Here is a 23778-nt window from a genome sequence, read left to right on the forward strand (position 1 = left end):
GCATTAAACGATTGGGAAATTGAGGAAATTGCCAAGTTATTAGAGGTCCTCAATAATTTTCCAGGTACATCTCCAAGATCTGACAAGCCAAGATGGAAAATACACAAGCAAGGGGTCTACACAGTGAAGTCATGCTATTGGAAGATGAACTGCAATATTTCATTGACTGAGAGCTGGCCATGGAAACTAATTTGGAAGGTGAAATGTCCATCAAAAGTCTCATGTTTTGTTTGGCTACTGATTAGGAAAGCATGCCTTACTCATGAAGCTTTACAGAAAAGAGGCATGCATATTTGTTCAAGATGTTTTATGTGTGAACATGAAGCTGAGGTAAATAATCATCTGTTCATTGACTGTCAAACCGCTACAAGGTTGTGGAATACGTTTTTGTGCAGTCTGAGGATTAGTTGGGTGATGCCAAAGACTACTTTGGAGGTCCTGAACAGCTGGCCAGGAGTTGGAAGTAGAGGCAAGAAGGAAGAATGGTGGAAGCTCATCCCAGCATGCATCTGGTGGTCTATATGGAAGGAAAGGAATGCTAGGTGTTTTGAAGGACAGAAAATCAATTTTCAGAGGATTAAAGCTAACTGTAATAGTCTTCTATTTTTTTTTGGTGTAAACAAGACTTGGTGGGGGATGGGGTAGAATTAGTTGATTTGTTAGGAAACTTGTAATCTGATTACCATCATGGAGGTGTGCTCATCACGCTATGGGATGTAAGTTTCCAATTCATCATCTCTTGGATGATGAATCTTTTGTGAATACAAAGTTACCCGTATCTCAAAAAAAGAATCTGGTCTATGGTCCATGGTTCCTGCTTGTATTTTGTGGTGCTTTCGGTTGGAAAGGAACCAAAGATGTTTTGATGGTATTGCAACTACCAGTTCCAATCTCAAGGCCAGATGCCTGACTACTCTTTATAGCTAGGTTAATCTTGCCACTGTATAACCCAGATTCCTTTTTGGATCTTATTAGCCCTTTAGTCTTACAATAGACCTTTGGATTTGTCAGCTCTTTAGACTTATGATAGGTTTGTATGAGCTGTTATCTCCTCTTTTGTAACTATGCATCTCCTTGACGCCTTTGTGATTTATAAAACACTTCATAAAAAAAAATATATGCTGGAAGTGTGTTCGAGAAATTGAGAGTGAGGGATCACGTGCTTTACTAAGTCAATAGGGACTGAGATGGAGAAAATCAACGAGATATATTTGTGGTAAAAATAGTTATTTATTTGTCTTGGTTTTGTAAGTTTTTCATTTTCATATGATTAAAAACAGACCTTTGTTTTGCAAAAACAGGTCCTGGACAAGAAGACATGGTTCAAGAATAGCATTTGCTCTGGATACAGGAAGCATTCCCAGTAGTGATGATCAAGATGGCCTCAATGGTGATGGTCGTGATCTAGGTGGAACCCGTTTGGGGAGGATAGTAGGTGCTGGAGGCAGACAGTTCTTGGAGAAGCTTAATTCAGCTCGGAAAAATTTTCCTATGAAAGTATTTCTGCTCCTCTTAGGTTTTTATACGGCAAATGCCTTGGCTACAATCCTAGGACAGACTGGTGATTGGGATGTATTAGTAGCAGGAGTCGTTGTCGCTGCAATTGAGGGAATCGGAATGCTGATGTATAAAAAACCTCCTTCTCTTCCATCCAGGAGGTTTCAGTCTCTGATTTCAATGATGAACTACTGGAAAGCAGGTGTTATTCTAGGTCTCTTTGTTGATGCTTTCAAACTAGGCAGTTGATACCTTTCTAAAATATCTAAGGTTAATATTGTTGCAATCTCCCTTCCATGGGACTGGTTCATTGACCTTACTTGTTTTATACGCATAAAACTTAATAAAAGTAAAACTACTTGTACACTCTATTGTATAGTTAATTATTGTCCCAGATGGTACCATATATGCCCACAGTAGGATGTGTTTAACCATGTTGTATGAAATCCTGAGATGAAGTTGAAGTTTTGTTTGGACATGTAATTTGGACTTTTCATGTTGTATGTCTTCTCATGAATATAAAAATCTGATAAGCGGTAAAACTATTAAAATTGTTCCAATTCTTTAGACAATCATGCCAAATAATAAAAGTTTATAAAATAACATATATAATGCACTATCACAAAGATATTCTTAAAAAATGCAACATCTATTGATCAAGTTTTAGTTCAATAAAAAATAAAATTGGACATGTTGTAGTGTACTAGTCTTTAATATAATTCTCCTACATATTACAAACAATTCTCTCACGTTGAACTTGCATTTCTCGATCATACATTTATTTATTTATTTTTGTTCTAATCAGCACCTTTGTTTATGTTTAATCAATTCCTGAATTGAATAATTTGGGACAATCAAGACCGCATGTTAAAAACCATTTATCTTTATGTTTGGTGTGTCAATATTAAATATAATGCATGTCATCGAATGAAATATACAACTTACAATTTAATTTTTTTAAGGTTGTTTGGTGTGTCCCTTGAATTTTTGGAAAATATAGAAAAGTGAATATGGATTCATTCACCTGTTATGTGGACCATTTGCAATTATATGATTTTAAAAGATGCATCTATGAGATGGTCACATGTACTTTTCTATCAACTTACCATTGGTTTTTGTGAGGTTGTTTACTCAAAATTTTAAATTAAGAGCACAATTTCAAATTGTAAATTATATTGATGTAACGACTCATTTCTTAGTCATTAGTTTTGTTTATTGGTTTTAAGATCAATTCCTTAGTCATTAGTCTTGCTTCAAGATTTGGTATCTGAATCCCAATTCCCCTTTGATGTTAGGTTTGTTAAATGTTCTATTTTAGTTTCTTCAAAATCTGTAACCATGTATATCGAATGTGATTTAGTTTATGATTTAAGTCTTTTTTCCCAGATTTTAGCTCATTAGCAATTCTTAGCCTCTCCAAGTTTCTATTTGAAATATGATTTGTCCTCTCCTATTAGTTATTTTTTGGTCTTTGCCATGAGTAACTTTAATTCAGGTAATATTAATTGCATCGTTAGCATGATTTTCAGATCGCTTGTGTCATGTATTTACTTTATTTATTATTATTTAGATATGCAATAGTTAGATACAATGTGAGGTTTGATTTTGATTTCATTAAGACAGTACTTTTTTGGTAGAAATGAGTTTGTTAGTTTAACTGTGATGAAGGATAAAAATAATTATTTGTGCATACCTAATTGAAAAAAAATATTTAAATACACATCTTATTTCATCATGATTTCTAAAATTTCCTACCATTTAAAAAAATTATAAAAATTCCCTCTCGGATATATCCCTATCCTCTCTCAGATAAATCCCTATCTCCTCTCGGATCTATCCCTCCTAACTCGGATACATCCCTATTCATCTTGAATACATCTCTTCCCTCTTAGATACATCCTTCCCATTAAGTAATGTATTATTCGCAATCTGTGAGCTATGTATCTGTAGGTTTTCTAATGTATCCGAGATACTATAATTTTAAGGGATTTTTGTAATTTAGAAAAGAATAGGGATAAGATGTAATTAACTCTTAATACCATGGGAGTTATGCAATTTTTACTTAATTAATTAACTTTCTTTATTGCCTTTTAAAAATGAATGCATACGTAAGAGATATGTCTTGCTTCCATTCATTTTTTTTAAAAAGAAAACAAGTACAAAGTTGTATGTATTCTTGTGATTGATTCAAATGGAAATTAATTTATTATATAGACTTGATTAAAGTTTCACTTACTAATTTCTACCCCATTTGCTCACTATGAAAAGTGTGAACTGCTCTACTGGGTCTACAATAGACCTCTCTCCCTTTGCATTTAGAATGGGCAATAGAGGCCCAAATTTGTTTCTTCTCGAGTCTGCCACGTCAAAATTGGAAGCAACTGTGTTGAGTTTGGAAAGGAAGCTGATATACAAAGGCAAATGGAAGCAAATATAAATAGAAGGAGCTGATATACAAGTCCATATACAGGAGATATACATGATATACACCAAATATACAGTGATTGTATACATTGAGATACAGCGAAATGGGTCAAATCCCAACGTTTCAGCAGCAGTAACAACAGCTTAAAAAAGGTTAGTTAGGATCCAAGACCCAAGTTTTTTCTTTAGTCTTCTTTCCCTAAATATTATTGTGCTATTTGATTTGCTTAATTCAAACTTTAACTTTAGATTAAATTAATTAAATACCTTAAAGATAAACCATGTTTGTTATGATGATTTACTCAATTTAAATAACTTTCTTTACTTAGTCATTTTTTATTAGCTTTACTCTTTCCAAATTATTTTAAGTGCTTTAAGTTAATTTCTTTTCAAATGATTTTTAAATGTCTTTATTTACGTTTAAGTTTTTTTTTTTTCCAAAAGTTAGTCAAATAAGTTTTCAAATTGTTGGATAACGACAAGTTAGATGCCATTTTGAGTGCTAACACCTTCTCAAAGTGGAAATTTGAACCTCTTACCCTTTTCACTAATCATTTTAAGACTTATTCTATTAGTCTTTTAAATATTAAGTTTTCTTAATTTGTTCAAAATAATAAGTGGCGACTGTATTTTTCCTAAAAAGTTCAAATCAATTTTAATATTTTTCCTCGTATAACAAGTGCAATAACCAAGCACGAGTAGTAAAATAATAGAGAAATGTAAGATGGATCCGGCTACAATCAACCAAACAAACATGCTTGACAAGGCATAGTTCAAAACTCCACAACGGAATTTAAAATCAATTGTCACAAAATTAAAAATTATCCATTACTAGGCATCAAAACAACACACAAATGACCAAATCAAACAACACACAACTTCAAAGTTAGCATTGTCCGCAATGCTATTGAAATAACATGGGGGAAAATAGTTCCTGGATCAATCTTTTTCATCATCTACCTCTATCTCATTATCTGTGTCATCAATGTGCTCCTCGAACGATGCACTAGACTCTACTCTACCTCGTTGCAGATGAGCTGTCGTTCTTGGGGATGGCTCCATGGCATGCTGCATATCTGCCTCTTTCTCTTCGGCCTCTACCTCCGAAATTGTCGTGCTCCACATCAAAGCATATATCTCTCCAAGTGTATTCTTTGGAGCTCTCATTATCTCAGCCAACATAGCCATATTATTTCCCCCCATGGAAGCTTTCCCTTTCAATTTTTTCTTATTAGTTTTCAAAGTATTGACATCTCCTTCTACGTTGTTTACACTATTGGTCAAACTCCTCATTGCCTTTTCAGCCGCAACTCGGGCATATATCTTGCAAGACTTTTCAATTGGCAGTCATTGGAATAAGTTACTTCCATAAGTGTGTAGTTTCCTCTCTCATCGAGGCATATCCCGACTATACGGGTGATGGTGCATCCATAGTATCATGAGGGAAAAGATTGGTATCCATAGTATCATCCAGGGGTTCATAGATGAGAGATTGTACATTGTCAGTTCAAGTGCCACACCCGGATAAAAAACTGGCAAGTAATTGGGCTAACTTGCATTACATTGGTGTTTCTCTAATGGAGACTTGCGGTTCACAAGTGAAACGCCAATCGAGGGTTAAGGAATATTGAACATTCCCTTAAGACCAACGTTTAACCTGCAAAACTCAGGGCAACCATTGTGAAGCGCAAGTATGTCACAGTTGCCTCTATAGCAAAAAGTAGTCAAAGTTCAACTCGACAAATTCATAAATCAATTCCAAAGGGTATTCATACTTCCCAAAAGGATTCACAAGGCGATTTCAACAAATATTTGACGATTTCTCTTAAGAAAGACGTCACCCCGTCTATCATTGGGAATCTTCAAGCATACAAACATGCAATTTGAGCAATTTAACACCCGTCGTTCATAATTTTATCATCACTGCAAGATAACAATCACTCAAATCATATCAACAACATTTAAAGATGCTACGTACTTACAAATTTCAGTCCAAAACACAAATATTCACATAATGACGAATTCCTCCTTAGGAATGACGTCACCTAATCATCATAAAGCAATTTCATGCACTATATAAACACAAAATAGGTTACTCAGACTTCACTCCCAATTCAAATTTTAAGCTATCTAAATCAGATTTCACATGCTATTCACCATTATCAAGCACATTTAAATCAGATCTAGCAATTTCAAGCATAAAATCCTTTTTCTAATCATCAATTTTGAAATCAACAAATATGTTTTGAAGAAAAACTAGGTTATAGCATGAAATATTTACCATAATGTCACCTTATGAAGCTTAAAATCAATAAAATAGAGTAACATACCAAATATTGTAGAGAGTAAGGAGAAAAAGCAAAGAGCTTCAATGGAGATTATCAACCTCAACTCAAGAACTTCACCAAATAGGGTTTTCAGGTTTTGAGAATGGAAAGAGTTTGGAGAGAGGTGAAGGAAGGAAAGATGGAGGTTTTTAAATAGAGAGTGGAAGAGGTTTGGGAGTTGGGAGGTTTAATGGTGAATGTAGAAAATTAATGTGGGAATAGAGGTTAAGGGGAGTGTACATGGAAGGTGGTGAAGAGTTTTGGTTTTTGGGAAAAAGACGGTCAAAATCCGGCACTTCTAGTTCTTTAAGAGTCAAAATTGAAACATCTTCTCATTCACCTGACTTGCGCGTGATTGGCGACACGCCAACCGCAACCGTATGATGCCAATCGCAGTGCAGATGTTGCAGAATCTTGCCAGTGCACCGAGTCACACGTTTCAACTGGCATTGTATAATTTTTTTGACTAGTGAACTGCAAGTTTTAAAAGTTTTTCCAAATTATCTATTGGGAACTTGCATTTGGTGTTACGCTTGTCTAGCCCAAAAACAATAAAAAGTGAAGTTAAAAGAAAGAAATAAAAACACTTGATTTGCCTACTAAGAAGCGCTTGATTTAACATTGTTGCACGATTCAAGTACCTCAAGATTAACCTATGTCAGGTTGTACTTTCTCTTCCCATGAGTCTTTCACCAGATCGCCCACATACTTATTCACAGAGACCACTCTACCCTTACCAGGTGGTTTTGTAGGTTTTCCCACATTAAACTACACCGATTCTCCTCCTACTCTAAATTGGAGCTCTCCAAGCTCCACATCAACAAGTGCTCGTCCTGTCACCATAAATGGTCAGCCCAAAATGATAGGCACCTTTGGGTCCATATCGAAATCAAGCACTGCAAAATCCATCAATATTTTTGTCTACTTTAACTAAGACGTCAAATAGTATACCCATCATTTTATTGATTGAGTGATCCGTCATGAATAGCCTCATAGATGAGGGCTTAGAATTATCGAGACCCAATTTCTTGAAAATTAAAGAGGCATCAAATAGATACTTGCCCCCAAATCGCATAAGAATTTCTCAATTTGTGCACCCCAATGGTGAAAGCTCTTGGATCCTTTTTCTTTGTGGCCAATGTGTTGGCCATCACATCGTTGCAATGGTGAAAAACTTCTATTGTGCTCACATTAACAACTCTCTTCTTTTGTAGAAACTCCCTCATGAACCTTGAGTACCCCAACATTTGCAACAAAGCATCAATTAGTGGAATATTCAGGGAAAATTTGATGAGATGATCTACAAACCTTTTGAAATGCTCATCCTTCTTCTTATTTATCACCCTTTGAGGATAAGGAGAGGTGCATTTAGGCTCATCGCTCTTAGCGGATTTATCTCCTTATCTTCACCAACACTAACATTCTATTTCTTTGACACCTCCTCATCAACCACAATTCGGATGAGTGCACTAGGACTCACCCCATCATCAACCCTCTCATTAGAAACCTTCTTAGGAACCTCTTTTAAATCCTCAAGCACTTTGTTGCTTCTTGTGACTATAGACATACAATGACCATCATTTTTCGGGTTCAGAATTGTGTTACTTGGGAGTGTACTTTTGTTTCTTGGGTTCATTTAAGACAGTAAGTGATTTGTTTGCATCTCCAAGTGTTTGGTTGAAGTATAGTGGGAGCTAATGGTTTGATTCAAATGGGATGCATTATTCTTTAGCTCTTTGACTATATTATTCGTAGACTCGGCCCTTTTGAGAACTTTGTTCAACATATCCTTTATTTTTGAGCTAGCTGGGTCACTCACACTTGCTTGGTTTTGGGGAACATCATATTTTTGGGGTGGCGCTTAAGAATTTGAACTTTGATTATTGTACCTATGATATCCTTTTGCTCTATCTTTCTCACGTCATTACCTTTCTCGGTATCTCCACTGACCATCTCGAGCTATACAACCTTGATTTTCTTCTCGAGGACACCAAGGACCTTGGTTGGTCGCTTGGTACCTCGATTGTGAACCCTTCCTTGGTTCATCAAGTACCTAACATCCTCATCAAATGAGGCATACATAGTCTCCTCTTCAAGCAAGGATGCATTATGTGCCATAGTATAATTTATGATTCGTTCTGGTACCCAACATGTGTTTAGCTAGGAGGTCAAAGCTCATCATCATTTTGGCCATTTGTTCTTGTCGATCCTCCCCTTTCTTTCTCATCTCACTTGTCATTGTTGACGCGACTACACCCCTGGACTTTGCCTTATCTCAAGTGTATCATGCCATATTGATCTTTGCCATTTGGTTAAGAGATACATACACTGAAGGTAAGTGAGATTCATGAAGTAACCCCCAACCAAGTTATTAACTACCACTTGATTCACCTCATCCAATGAGTGGTAGAAAATTTGGAGTAAAACTTGGTCAGACAACCCATGGTTTAAACATTAAGCCACCTTCTTCTTAAACCTTTCCACTCCTCATGTATAGCTTCTCCCAGTAATTATGCGAAGTTTTTTTTATCTCATCCCTCAATCTCAACATTCATGAGGGTGAAAAAGATCTCTTAAGGAATGTCTTTTTAACTCATCCCAAGTCATAATAGACCCTTGAGACAAATCTGCAAGCCATGGGGTGGCTTCTTTGGTTAGAGAGAAAAGAAAAAACCTTAGCAGAATAGACTCTTGGCTAATACTCCACATCTTGAAAGGGAAACAAACATCAATAAAATTTTCAAGTGTCGATTTGCATCCTCCACCATTTTTCCTTCGAATAACCCCTTCATATCTCGTAGATGAAGCATCAGACTAGTCATTTGAAACACAACAATCCCTACCTATGGTGGTAGGCGAGTTTCTCTAGCTATACACAACTTCATGGGCCCTTCATCAGCGACAAACTTATTTGCAAAATCAGTGACACTTTCATCTTCGTCTGCTTGACTCATCTTACCTTTTTTTGGCAAGCAACAAAACAAAACACAAATACATGTAAGTTTAAATCTAAAAATCAACAAAATATGATCGTTAACAAATCCATGACAATGACACCATTTTTTATAAATGCTCAACTATGTCCCATTTTCAGGGCATAGGCGGTCGGTCGTATGCAAAACAATACCCAACTTATGAGGTTGGGGTCAAACTACAAGGATTAAAAGATGAGATCACCTTTAATTGATTTCACAACTCGAAACACACAAGCAAATTAAATTCTTAACATGAACTCTCTAACTTGAATGTTAAATTACTATAATACCCCAACTGAAAACACTCAATTTAGTATATCTTCTATATTTTTTATTTATTTATTTAATTATATAATATTAAAAGTAGACACCTTTCACATTGAAGTGTTGCGACTTTTTCGATGAGTTGTGTCTTTTCCAAATGGTTGTGGCTTTTTCGATGAGTTGTAACTTTTTTGAAGGGTTGTGACTTTTCTAAAGGGTTGTGACTTTTCCAAAGAGTTGTAACTTTTCCGATGAGTTGTGACTTTTTCCGAAGGGTTGTGACTTTTCCAAAAGGTTGTGAGTTTTCCGATTAGTTGTGACTTTTTCAAATGGTTGTGAATTTTCTGATAAGACACGTTTAACACATATTCATACTACCATTTGTTATCTATAAATAGAGGGGGTTTCTCTCATTTTAAAACTATAATTTTTTAAAGTTTTCTACTCTTCTTGAGAAATTCTCAAGTGTGATTTGCAACTGTTGAATAAGTTTGAAGTTCAACGAAATTTGAAGTATCACAAAAGGAAGAATTGGTGAAAAAATGGTAGCAAATCATTCATTAAATCACACTTGTATTTTTCTCCTACAATTTTCATCACACACACATCAATATTATTTATATAATTTTAGAACATTAATACTAATTTGCAAGAGATAAACGCGCAACACACGTGCTTGAAAACTAGTATAGAAAAATAACAAGAACATCAAATGAATAAATATATATATATATAAAAGTTAAAGAAATCATTTAAATCATGTCATGTACTTTGATGAGTTGATACATGACCTCTCCACGAAGATTACCATCGTGGAGTAGTAACACCAATTGGTTTGGAGTGAGACCATCTAAGTCAAAAAGAAAGAGAAGAAGAAATGTTGCACAACAATGGCAATGATAACGATGATACCAATGTAGGTTCTCAAAATGGTGACTCTGGTAGATTCTCCATTAAAATTCATAAAAAAAAAAATCCTTCCCTTTCATTTTTTTTATTTTCAAATGAGAAGAAGACAATAAAAAGAAGTGTTTTGACTCTTTTTTATGGCGTATTTGCTCAATTCGTTGAAACGAAACTTAGTAGGAGATGGAAAAATGTAATTATATTTATAGGTGGAGTAGTATATATAAAAAAGTGGGGTTTCGTAACAACCAAAATTAATGAATATCAAGTAACAAAACAACGAATGAATGCAAATATGATCTACTAAGTTTGGAAAAGACTAAGGGTGTGTACATAACGATTGAGGTTTCAACTTGAATGTGCAAAAATTAATTGCAACAAAATCGATTGGTACATAAATAATGTTTGGTCTAGGCTATATTCGATATTCTCTCGAACTATCAAATGTATGTTATCTCAAACTCCAAGACCCTTTCTAATTAAATACCAAATATTGCTTGAGTAGATAGACTATCTCTAGCTCATATTATTAAATAAGAAATTAATCGGATTGTCCCATCCCTGCCTCAAACCCATGTAGTAATTTCAACAAGTACTCACTATTGAGTCTTACCCAAATTCATTTTACTTTCTCAAGCCAAATGTTGTATAAGAGAGCTCAATCAATGTTTGCAACCATTGATTTTAAATTATTGGTTCAAGACAACAATAGACCCATGTCATACAATTAATGTTAGAACCGAGAAATCAATACCCATTCGAAGTTTTGTACCCCCATTTAGAACACACACTCCTAGCTAAGAATTTAGTTGCTCATCAAAGAAGAAACAAAGACAATATCCATGTAGGAAATCTCTATTTCAAGCTAATTTAATTGATAAAATCTAAATTTCAAGCTTGGAGTGATGCAAATCTAAGGTTTTTTCCTCTACAAGTAATGCATATATGAATTTATTGATGTAAAATTCTATTATTCGTACAATAGTCGCTTTGTGATAAGAAATGTTGAAATTATTGTTATAGAAATTATTATTACAATTTTTTCGTAATGACCAAAATCCAAAGCCAAGCATCATAGAATGAGGAACATGAGGGAATGCCATGGATGAAATAGCACGTATTAGAGATGGTATCCAAGTGAGAGGCGATGTATTATGAGCATATATGGACAATACATGAGGATGAAGGACAAAATGGAATAGAGCTTGGACAGAAAAGCAGGAGATGTGGTATAATTTCAGCTGTATTATTGAACTGGAAGCAAACAACAAATGTGGATATGACAATTCGATGCAGGTATGACACCGTGGGGAGACACTGGTGACAAGTTACCCATAGGATCGAAAGTCAATAATTCTTGGTGGAAACGGTAGCTTCCAGATCCATTTGTTTGTGGTACATTTTTTGATATTCTCCAAGAAGTTTTTTCAAGTTTTGTGTACAACATACTTTTCTGTTGATTGCTAATACAAATATATTACTCATAGAAATAATGACAATAAGGTCAGGATGACCGAGTGGTCTAAGGCGCTAGACTCAAGTTCTAGTCTTCGTAAGAGGGCGTGGGTTCAAATCTCACTTTTGAGATTTTTTTTTTTCCCTTTTCACCTCTTTATCTCATGAGATTTGTGATAAAATAATTCTACATTCATCTCAAAATTATTATCAGTTATTTGTTTTCTACCAAATGACCCATTGTATCCCCGTACCAAATGATCCCTTTATTGTGAAACTTATACCAAAACATTCAATTATGAATCTAAACGCGCTAAAACTTAACGTTCGTTCAATATTTCATATGTAAATGATGAATAAAATTTTATTCAATAATCCATGTCATACAATCAATTTTAGAACCGAGCAATCAATACCCATTCATGAGTTTTACACTCCCATCTAGCACACACAACCCTAGCTAAAGATTTAACTACTTATAAGAGAAGAGATAGAGGAAATACCATGTAGGAAATATCCATATCAAGCTAATTTTATTGACAAAATCTGAATTCCAAGCTTAGAGTGACGCAACTCTTAGGTTTCTTCCTCTACAAGCAATATTTTCAAAAGTGAAAAGATCGCATACATCAATAGATTTTTTGAGATGATTGTGTGGATCCTCATGAGCTTTCCTTCCATAGAGCCCTTTTATTTGAGGAAAACATAGCATAGGCCTAGTGACATGAAAGACGACATTTTCCATAGTTTGGTGGGCAAACATATGGCACTAGCTCGATCCGCATCTCTCAATTGATCTTCATCAGAAAATTGTTCATCCTAGCTGGCAGTATCAATCCATTGAGAACTTATAGTTTCACCTATTGATTCAACAAAATAAGAAAAAAAAAAAGTAAGAGTAAATAGCGAAAAAAGAGTAGTGCAACAAAATATTTTAATATGAGAATTTATATGCACCATTCTCCTACAATGGCACAATTTTTAATAATGTTCAATTACACACATGTATTGTAATGTGTAGATGATTGTATGCAACATAAAACTCAACAAAGAGTTGGGGTCGATCCCACCGGGAATGGATGAATAATTCTCGTTATAATGTATGAGATTTCACTAGAAATTATTACATAGATATAATCTATGCATGTAAGTAAGGGGGTGGGGGTGAGTAACAATTATAACACGAAATTGAAACGCTTAATATTTGAAACATGTTCTCAATCACACAGATTAAAATAGGGATTTATCACAAGTAATTGGAGACTCTTAGGTGTGTGCTTGTATGGACTATAGTTTTGGAAGTGGGCCTTTCTAATTGCTAAAATCAATTGATTGTCAATGGGTAAGCCTGATTCAAGGTAATGATAAATATTTATCAATCAACCATAAAAAATCATGTATATTTTTATCAAACCCCAACATGTTTAGCATAAATATAAATTAAAGACTTTAATTCAGCAAAACTATTTTAAGGTTCAACTGTCAAATGAAGTTAATCGAGTCATTATCAACATTTCCTTTTCACTGAAATGATTTATCACATACAACATTAGGGATTTAAAGTAAACAAGAGCTTGCAATATCAAATTATAGATGAAAACATAAAGAGACAATTGAACCCAAATCAAATCAATATTTAATAAGCAATTAAACAACACCCAATTGTCAACTAATCATTCATACATTGCACACCCCTATGAATAGGGAGATCAGCTAGTCATAATAAAAAGGCAAGAGAATTATACTGAAATAATCACTCATTGTTGTTACCTGAATTGAAATCCTAAGAATTAAATCCTCCAGACCTTCAATGTCAAGAAAGTTCTCTCAAATCTTCAAGTACAAGTTATTCCCCAATAGAAAGGGTTTTGTAGAGAGTACTCACAAATTTAGAATGGTAAAAAAGTTACTTTCTCTCTCTTGAGAGAGCTATTTATACGTTTACAAAAAATGTCCATAAAATTGCCCTGTGGGTCCAATCAGTGAGAAAAGTCAGGATCACCAAATTGGTTGGTGATATGCTAAACTGTTGTTTCTATCACCAATCTGGCTTTACCAAGTTGAGTTTTCCTTCAGACACCTGTTACTTTTGGTGATCTCAGCTATCTTCGCCGAATGAGTTCGACGATGGTCGACTTTTCCTTTTCATCGCTAATATTTGCGTAATAACCGAAATAACTTTCGATGCAAGTGTCTACGATCGTGCAATAGTATAATAACCCAACCAAGGGTTGAGGTCAAGTCCCAAGGGAGCGGTTTCAAGAAATATAGAAAAATAAAATTCAGTTCTAACTAGTCGTAGCTAAAGACATTAACGATTAAAAACGTTGTAAGTTAAAGATGGACACAAAAGTGTCAAATATCTATTTGGGGGGTTTTGTCACAAGTATAGGAAAAAAATTAGAAATAACAAAGAAATCTATGAATGAGAGGGGATTCTTGGGATGTGACCGGAATACGGGTTAATCTAAATTATTGGGTACATGCTTTCGATAGAAAATTTTTAGAGTAATAGTGACTAGGCTTAGCTATATGTGGGAATAAATTCTCTTTCGAGCAACTTACCCTGTTTCAAATGGGTTCCTCTCGAACACCCATTTGCCGTTTGAAGGCCAGCCTACGCCTTACCCCACTCACTCTCTCGAGTTGAGTTTTAGGATATGGGACTAGGGCTCACCCTCTTGAGCTGAACCTCAAGTCGACGCAATCCTTAGGCCATCAGCCTAGCGGTCTTGGTTTCGCGACCTCTCTCTCGCAAGCCAAAAACACATGGGTGGTTTTTGTATTTGCAACTACAAATCCATTAAATTAAACCACAACCACTAGGTGAAATCACCATTAAAATACATCTAACCTATCAACAAGTAAGACCCAACAACAATCTTAACCCATATTCGCTAAATCAACCCCAAGAATTGGGTTTTTAGCCACACATCAAAAAATAGAAATTCATACCTTCAATGATGTTGAAATCAAATGGGTATGAAGATTTAAGTCTCAATTTAGGCAAGGAGTGAAGAATTCAAAAGACCTGCTTCCAAATTGAAAGAGATGAACCCTCTTCTTCTTCGAGTTTACAAAACCCTCTCCAAAACTTGAGAGAAAATATGAAAGCTAAAGTAAAAATTACAATAATGTTCAGACTCTCCTCTCTCTCCCCCAAAACTAGTAAAGAGTTTAGTATTTATAGATTTCAGAAAATAGTGCTGGTGGATCGCTCGAGTGCGGTTTGCAATTTAGGCTGACCGTCAAAAGCTACAAATCAATCGATCAAAGGCGAAATGAGGACATTAGGTGAACCGCCGAGCAATTTGGCAAGTTTTGTTCATCTCGCCGAACAGCCAAACGTGTCTATTTTCAACCCATTTCTTTCAAATTTCACCCCGCAACCCAAATAATGCAATTTAGACTTAAATATCACAATTTCAACGAAGGCCCATAGGATTTTCATATTTTCCCCCGTGAAAAAATTCAACTCAAAGCACAGGCGAATGGGAGTCCTTCAAATCACGCGAAAGCTACTGAATCATAATCAATAATACATGCAATCCCAATAACTCAGAGACTCAGCAGAGATTTTTACTATCAATCATTATGCAAATGAGTACTAATTTTGATAAAATAAATGAGGGGTTCGATTACCAACCTTTGGTGCTGAATTAGATTGTACTGACGTGCTAGGCAGCAATGCGATCCAAATTCGCGCACAATTCGACACTTATAATACTTTAGAATTGCAAGAAATATAAAGTTAAAGTGCAGGTGTGAGTTTGATAGGATGAAAAAGTGAGAGGAAATGAATGAAGTAGAACTTTTAAACTTGTGGCTTGCAAAAACCGTTCAGTTACCACCCATTCGGTGACGTGAGTCAGACTAGCTCAATCACTCGGTGAAGCGCCAAGTGATTCCTAATTTCGCCTAATGAAACAAGATCTGCATCTCATGTGAGAATCCTAACGACGGTCTACATCGAGGTCGCCGACATGGTCAGCGACGCACCTCTCATTACTTACCGACCGCCGAGTTTTACAAGATCCAAGCCGATAGTGTTTTGAGTCAGATGGCGGAAAAGATCGAGGTCGCCGAATAAGTTGGCAACACGCCAATTGGATTATTTGCTCGCCTTCATACACTTTTTCAAACATTTCCTTAACTTCAATCTGTACAAGCATCACACCATTATTTCACCAAGGAATAAAAGTAATTAAAAAGTGTTTGGGTTGCCTCCGAAGCAGTGCCTTAGTTAACGTCGTGGCATGACACAAGTCAGCCCTCTATTTCTCATCCTTAGAGTCGCCCATGGTGCAGTTGGGCGAGTCCTCGCTGAATGGTGGATAGCGACCTGTCATCAAATGCGAGATTTGAGCATCCTGCAGCTGGATAGTCATGGAGTTTGAGGTGGACACCTCATTTAGCATTTCCATGTTATCTTTCATCTCATTCAACCTCTTGTTTGTTCGACAATCGTTTGTTGAATGAGGGCAAGGACCTCATCATCTCGTGCACTTCCATGCTTCTTCCCATTTCGGCACTCTTGGAGGATGACATGTTTCTTCCTTTCCATGGCTTGCGCTTCCAATGCCAAAACTCGGTTGGACAAAACATCCAACTTAGTAACCAGTGTGTTCCACTCTTTTTCTTTCTTTGTCACCTTATTGGCTTCAACCATGCCATCAAGGGTTTTTGCTACGACCTCATAGGGTTGACACAACACACCACCTGCGAACAGTTGATTCGCATTACTTCTAGTTTCAGGTCCCAAACTTCTATAGAAACATTCTAGTAACGCTTTGTCAGTCATCCCATGAGACGGGCATGGACTTAGTATTGTTTGAAATTTTAACCACATTTCCTCAAGAGTCTCATCCCCTACTTGCTTAAAGGTCAGGAGGTTGTCCCTGAGGTTCAGCAGTTTCAAGAGGGGATGATTCGTGTGAAGTCCGTAGTGGTTTTCCATTTTTCGTTCCTCTGCGTCAATACACAAACACTCAAAACAAAACTAAAGATTAAGTGAGTAAACTGCAACTAAGAAGAACAAAATTTTTACTAATCTAAGAATTCTCAAATAACACCACTCCCCGGCAGCGGCTCCAGTTTGATGTTTGCGTAATCAACGACACAACTTCCGATGCAAGTGTCTATGATCGTGCAACAGTATAATAACCCAACCAAGGGTTGGGGTCGAGTCCCAAGGGAGTGGTTTCGAGAATTAATAGAAAAATAAAATTCAGTTCTAACTAGTCATAGCTAAAGACATTAACGATTAAAAACAGTGTAAGTTAAAGAGGGACACAAAAGTGTCAAATATCTATTTGGGGGTTTTGTCACAAGTATAGAAAAAATAGTAGAAATAGCAAAGAAATCTATGAATGAGAGGGTATTCTTGGGATGTGACCGGAATACGGGATAATCTAAATTATTGGGTACATGCTTTTGATAGAAAATTTGTAGAGTAATAGTGACTAGGCTTAGCTATATGTGGGAATAAATTCTCTCTCAAGCAACTTACCCCGTTTCAAATGGCTTCCTCTCGGACACCCATTTGCCGTTTGAAGGCCAGCCTATGCCTTACCCCACTCACTCTCTCGAGATGAGTTTTAGGATATGGGACTAGGGCTCACCCTCTTGAGCTGAACCTCATGTCGACCCACTCCTTAGGCCATCAGCCTAGTTGTCTTGGTTTTGCAACCTCTCTCTCGAGCAAGCCGAAAACACATGTGTGGTTTTGTATTTGCAACTACAAACCCATTAAATTAAACCATAACCACTAGGTGAAATCACTATTAAAATACATCTAACCTATCTGCAAGCAAGACCTAACAACAATCTTAACCCATATTCGCTAAATCACACCCCAAGAATTGGGTTTTTAACCACACATCAAGAAATAGAAATTTATACCTTCAATGATGTTGAAATCAAATGGGTATGAAGATTTAAGTCTTAATTTAGGCAAGGAGTGAAGAATCCAAAAGACCCACTTCCAAATTGAAAAAGATGAACCCTCTTCTTCTTCGAGTTTTCAAAACCCTCTCCAAAACTTGAGAGAAAATATGAAAGCTAAAGTAAAAATTCTAATAATGTTCATACTCTGCTCTCTCTCCCTCAAAACTAGTAAAGAGTTTAGTATTTATAGACTTCAGAAAATAGTGTTGGCAGCAGATCGCTCGGCGAGGTTAGTCGCCAACGCCGAATGACTCGGCGATTCGCCCTTCTTCTAGTTCATCACCGTTTGTGCTTTGCCTTCCGCATCTCTGCGTTCTGGATCATTGGGCAGTATACTTTTGCTTCGCGAAACTGATCAGCGAAGCGCCGACAACTCCTTTCATCGCCTTTTTATCCTTCTCCTTCAGGGCTTCGCGTACTGGAACAAAAGGCGGAGTGCGTTCCTTCGGCGAATCGCCAAGCATGCTTGGCGATGCTCAGGCTTCAACTTCTTCGTTCTTTTCAACCTTTTTGTTTCTTTTTGCGCCTAAGTGTCCATGCTTCCACTAAAACTTCAAATACCTGAAACTTAAGTGTTTTCATCATATATTTAGACTAAATAAGCTTTTGAGGACACAATTTCTATTAAAATATAGCCCTAAATGAGTCCAATTTGTGGACTCATCAATCGCCAAGCTGAGATGGACTTTGGGGCTTGAGAATTGTGATGATCTACAATATCTATTCCATTTAGCAATGCACTGAATCAACTTAGGCGATCCTCAATATTGCCTTCTGCCTATGTTTTATGTGTTTGACTTCTTTTGCACTTTTTTAGCTCCATATCATCCTTATTCTCTCCTAGCTGAAATTGCAATATTTTTTGTTAGGAAAAGATATAAATTGACATTATGAACATAACTTTGGTAAACTAGAAGCATAAAATGATTCTAAACTCACCGACTCATTTGTGTTGTTCGATCCTATAGGGTGTTTGGAAGTTTGGTGGAGAATGCGGACCAAGTACCTTCATCTTTTGAGCCTTCAAGATTTCTTTTGTTCCTTCACTTTATAGACAAATTTCTTTCAGTAGTGGATGTTGTGATGACCCTCCATGCTATTTTCCCTATTTTCTAGTACTTTCAGCATTTAGAGTTTTCCTATAGTGGTCTCAAGCCATTTTTGACTAGCTAGGACAGATAGTTCAATCACCAGAATGTTCGTTAGGTGTTTATGCAAGTTTTCATGTATTTTGGAGTTTCTAAATATTAGATTTTTTAATTCAGTCAAAACTTTAGGCAAACGACCTCAGCATGCAATTTTGATGTTTCATAAGCTCTGGAGCATCAATTTTAGTTTTAAGGACCTTTGATGTAAACACCTCAGACGTCCATCAGTTTTTAGTTTTGGGTCAACTTCAAACGACTATATCTTTTAGCACATAAAGAGTTAGGTGGCCCATGAGGTATCAAATCAAAGGTCTTTGAGTCCTCTTTCCAAGACCACCTAGTTTGCTAAACTCCAAGTTCCGAGTAAAAAGTTATAGCAATTTGACTGAAGCCTCTCTAGCTAGGGTTTTCATTCATTTAAGGGAAGGGGTATTTCAATCTTTTCCTTACCCCACTAGGCCTAAAATGTTTTTCACACCTAATTTAAGGGTCTAATATTATTTAGACCACTTTTCCACATTCCTAAATGCTTAGAATTTTAGGGCTAAGTTATAAGAAGAGGAAAATAGGGTTTTCAAACGTTCATCCAAGAATTGAAGAATTTCGCCAAGAACAACGATTCTTTTGAGCTATGTAAGCTTTTCATAGTGTTGGGTTTGTTTGCCCTCATGTCAATCATGTAATTTCATTCATGATTTATCCATGAGATTGTCTATATAAAGATTCTTGAGAAGTTCTTGAGTTTTAGCCCCATTCTTTAACAATGGAGATTTTGAGTCTTGAGGTGAGGGTCTTGCGAATGAGTGATGTCTCTTGGTAGTTTTGAGTGGGTTTTCATTTAATTTGTGTTGGGTTTATGAATCCAAGAGAGTTTGGAAGAAATCATTTGATTCTAGATGAGTTAAGACTTGAAATTCAGCAAGAAAATTAATCAAATTTTTGGGTACAGAGGTGGGGCGGCGCACCACCATAGCGCCAGAATTACTGTCCAGTAGTGTGGGGACTGGTGTACCGTGCCATCGGTGCGCCCCAAACACTGGCCAGTAGTTTAGGGGCTGGCGCCCCGCGCCACTCAGTGTGCAAAGGTCCCTTACCTTCCGTCATTCTTTCCATGTGTGTTCCCTCGAATTGTACCTATGTTCTTTTTTTGATATTCACTCTTAAAGCCTTCACTAATCCTTTAGATATCATGTATATCCTAATCACATATCTTAATTTACATTTCAAATTAAAGTAAAGTTAAGAGGAAAAGTTTAAAAGGTCCTTTTGAGTCAAATTTGAGAGTCCTTTTACAATTAACTAAAGATTTGAATTAAGTCTTGAGTAAATGAGTAAGAGAATGAAGAGAGTTGTGTTTCATACTTCAAAAATTCATATAAGGGAACTAAGTATTCCCAAATGTAACACTTTTGCATTTTCAAGAAGAGAAACATCGATTTCTATGTTACTTATGAGTTTAGAGAAGTTTTTGAGTAATACCTCTCTAAGAGGATGTTTTGAGTAATTACCTCAACTTGAGAAAAAAATATGTTTTATACATTTAAGCATGAGTATATATTATTGGGAGTAGTATTGAGCACCGATATGGGGATGAGTTCAGACAACTCAAAATTTGCATAACCCATGTATGGCAACATGGGTAAAAGATCATACTTGTTAGATGATTCTTTAGTGCTTTTAAGAATAGCTTGGTGGATCCACTTAATTGAGGTGTTCTATACCCCGACAAGATATAGGACAGTTCTGGTAGCGTGGGCGAGACGTTGTATCATCACGAAGCTCATAGTGATGGTTGTCAATTAGAGAATCTCCCAAATAAGAGTAAATAGTATGTTATTGTATTTTTATACATTCATTGAGTTTTATCACCTATTTTATAATGTTTTAAATATTGCATCTATCATTGTTGCTTTGTATTGAGTTGAGTTAAGGTGAGTATTTCTTCCAACCTTGTCAGTTCAGTTGTCTATTGCTTTCAGTTTTCCCTTTACATGCTCGTACATTCAATGTACTGACGTCATTTGACATGCATCTTGTTATGATGCAGATACATGTGTTCAGAGTCATCAACATGTGCTCTGTTGATACCATTTGCATTCCAATAAGCTTTGGTAAGCCTCTTTGCTTTTCGGAGGGTTCCACATTTATATTTCAGCTTAGTTAAGATATCAAGGGTTTTGTCCTGACATCTATCGTAGTATTTAGAGGCTTCATAGACAGTAGCAGTTTATGAGTCTTTCATTGTTTCTTTGTTGATGTTTTGAAAACATTAAGACGATCTCTTATGTTTAATTAAGCATTTCAGACATTTACTGAGTTGAGTTATTATTGAGATAAAGTTGAGTTAATCTTGGCATTTGAAGTTCTTATTTTGTTGAGTATGTCTTCCATTGAGTAGTGAGTCAGAACAAGGGTTTGCTTGGGGATCAGCGATGGTTCTCGAGTGTCGGCCACGTCCCGGGTGTAGGCTCAAGGTGTGACATTTGGTTTGGGTTTTGATGAATCTAGGCTTATTTTGAGCTTTCTTGTGGATTTTAGCTAAAATGGGACTATATGGTGTGTAACCACAATGTCCATTAGAAGTTTCAACATATCTATTTAGTCTGAAAAATTAAATTTTGTGGTATAGTATAGTTGATTTGCGTGCACGAGGTTCCAAAAGAATTTCGAGCATCCTATCATAATATTTTCAACTCAAAAAGTTTAGCTGATGTAGATCTTGCTGGTGCATCTTGAACTATGCTCCATGTTCGCCGGTTAGGTCCCGGATTCACAAAGATGGATCATCTTGACCCAGTCAACTTGACCTCAACGTTCGCGGATTAGGTTCCACGTTCGTGGACAAGGATCATCTTGACTTAGTCAAGTTGACCATTGCGTTCTCGAACCAGGTCCATGTTTGTAGAGAAAGGTCACTTAGACCCCGGTCAAGTTTGACGTCCACATTTGCGTTCCAGGTATGCATTCATGAAAAAGGACCCCCGACAGTTATATATCTCATTTAAGTGATTTTCCACCACTACAAAAGTCTTTTTCCTCCATTAAAAGATCTTGTGAGCTTGTTTTTGAAAGGAGATTGGTACAAGTTATTGGGAATTGGTTGGGAGCGTTGTAAGGGTCGATTGCATTGCGTTTATCGTGTAAGTTAACAACGATTTCCCTCTTTTAGATTCTTAAATAAGTGTTCTTGATTTTTTTAAGGGATGATTTGAGTGGGTTTTCGAGCTCAAATAATGCCCAACTATTGGGAAAAATTCCTTGAGCTATTACAGACCTAGTGACAAGTTCAATTTTGGAATTTTGGTAAAGGGTCCCACATGCTTATTTTTTGCTCAATTTTTGGCCCATTATATATTATAGCAATACGGGCATTGTTCATATCATAGTGACACATAATTTACAATATTGATAATGGCTTGTCATTTTGTGGATGTGAAGAGTAGACGGGCAGCTCGTAGATGGTCTGAGTTTGTAGTTTAATTTCTAGGTAGGCTACTGTCTACTTTCTTTTATATTGTGCTCCATGAGATGATGCTTAGTATATATTGCATGTGATTTAGGATTGTATCGGATGGGTTTATGATTATTTCATTACTCCTATTTTCTTAATTCCCGTATGAGCCTTAGACTAGTATTGTCTAGCGACATCCTTAACTTAAGTTGGAAATTCCTTACTTATGGCTTAGCTTGGTATTACTAGCCTTTTCAGAGTTAATGTTTGAAACTTTAGAATTGTTTGGTGATCTAAGTGACCTAAAATGTGTTCTTAATAATTCTTTATCTAATATAGTTGCTCCTTGTAGTAAATTACCATGGTTTGGTACCCTGTGCTAGTACATGGACCATGAGTTTGCTTTGGTATTATGGCAATTCACCTTGAATAGACCCGTAGACTTGACGTTGATCCCTATCTCAGATAAGGCCATGTAACCTTAGTTGTTGGTTATAGTCGTAAGGTTGCATTAGTTGTATTTAGTGTTTACTTGAGTAGTACCTTCCGATAAAGGTCGAGATCCTTGAGTTACTCTTTTGGTTATTGATTCTTCACAATCTCTTTATTTTTCCTAAGTAGTAGTGATTATATTATGTTATTATTGTTGCGTATGCTAGTATATTATTTGGTCTGAGGCATTAATTGAGGACCATTTGGATTCCATTTTAGTTTCTATGCGTTAGGAGCGAGGTGATTCCGGTTATGTACCTTTGGTTGTTTAGATATTATTGTTTGGATGTTGGTGATGACGTGCATGATACTCATTTTCACGTGTTTTGTGGTATGACCACAGGAAATTCATTGATTTTTAATACCATTTTTGAGAAAGTATGATTCTATACTTTTTACCCGTAAATTGTTTTATGGGAGTCGTACCACCTTCACCACTTTGATAAATGAAATTTTGAGATAAAGTGGCATTCAAGATGTGCTCACAGTTTACTTGATCGGTCGAGGAGGATGCCGACCCTTTCAATACTATTGTGGTTTTCATATGTATCTCTGGTATTAGGGATAAGCATAATTACCAATTACCAAATACCAAATATCAAAATACCAAATCATGTCAATCTTTTTTGTTTTTCGATCAGTATTTTGATTTTCGGTTCAATACTGGTTAATAATATTTGTAAATTTGGATTTTCAGTTTCAATTTTTGGTAACATATTTTTTGTAATTTTGTATTTCGGTTTAACCAAAATATAAGCACTAAAATACATACTATATTGAATATTATTTAATTATTAATACTAAATAAATTATTTATAGTACTAAGCCTTTTATTTTCTTTTTTTCCCTTAGACCTTAGGTTTTATTTTTGTCTTTTTGATTTTACAGAAGAA

General features: G+C 36.0%; 1 protein-coding gene across 1 annotated transcript in view; it reads left to right on the forward strand.

The window, feature by feature from the left end:
* The window catches only part of LOC125827846 (ycf20-like protein), a 29849-nt gene extending 28023 nt beyond the window's left edge, over positions 1-1826 (forward strand). Inside the window, exon 3 of the mRNA XM_049507195.1 lies at positions 1302-1826. Within this exon, the coding sequence (XP_049363152.1) occupies positions 1302-1746 (445 nt within the window). The 3' untranslated portion in view covers positions 1747-1826. The remainder of the gene's footprint in view (positions 1-1301) is intronic.
* The last annotated feature ends 21952 nt before the right edge of the window (positions 1827-23778 follow it).

This window comes from Solanum verrucosum, unplaced genomic scaffold (assembly GCF_900185275.1).
Source record: "Solanum verrucosum unplaced genomic scaffold, falcon-dt-bn FXZP01000290.1, whole genome shotgun sequence".
Taxonomy (NCBI): Eukaryota; Viridiplantae; Streptophyta; class Magnoliopsida; order Solanales; family Solanaceae; genus Solanum; species Solanum verrucosum.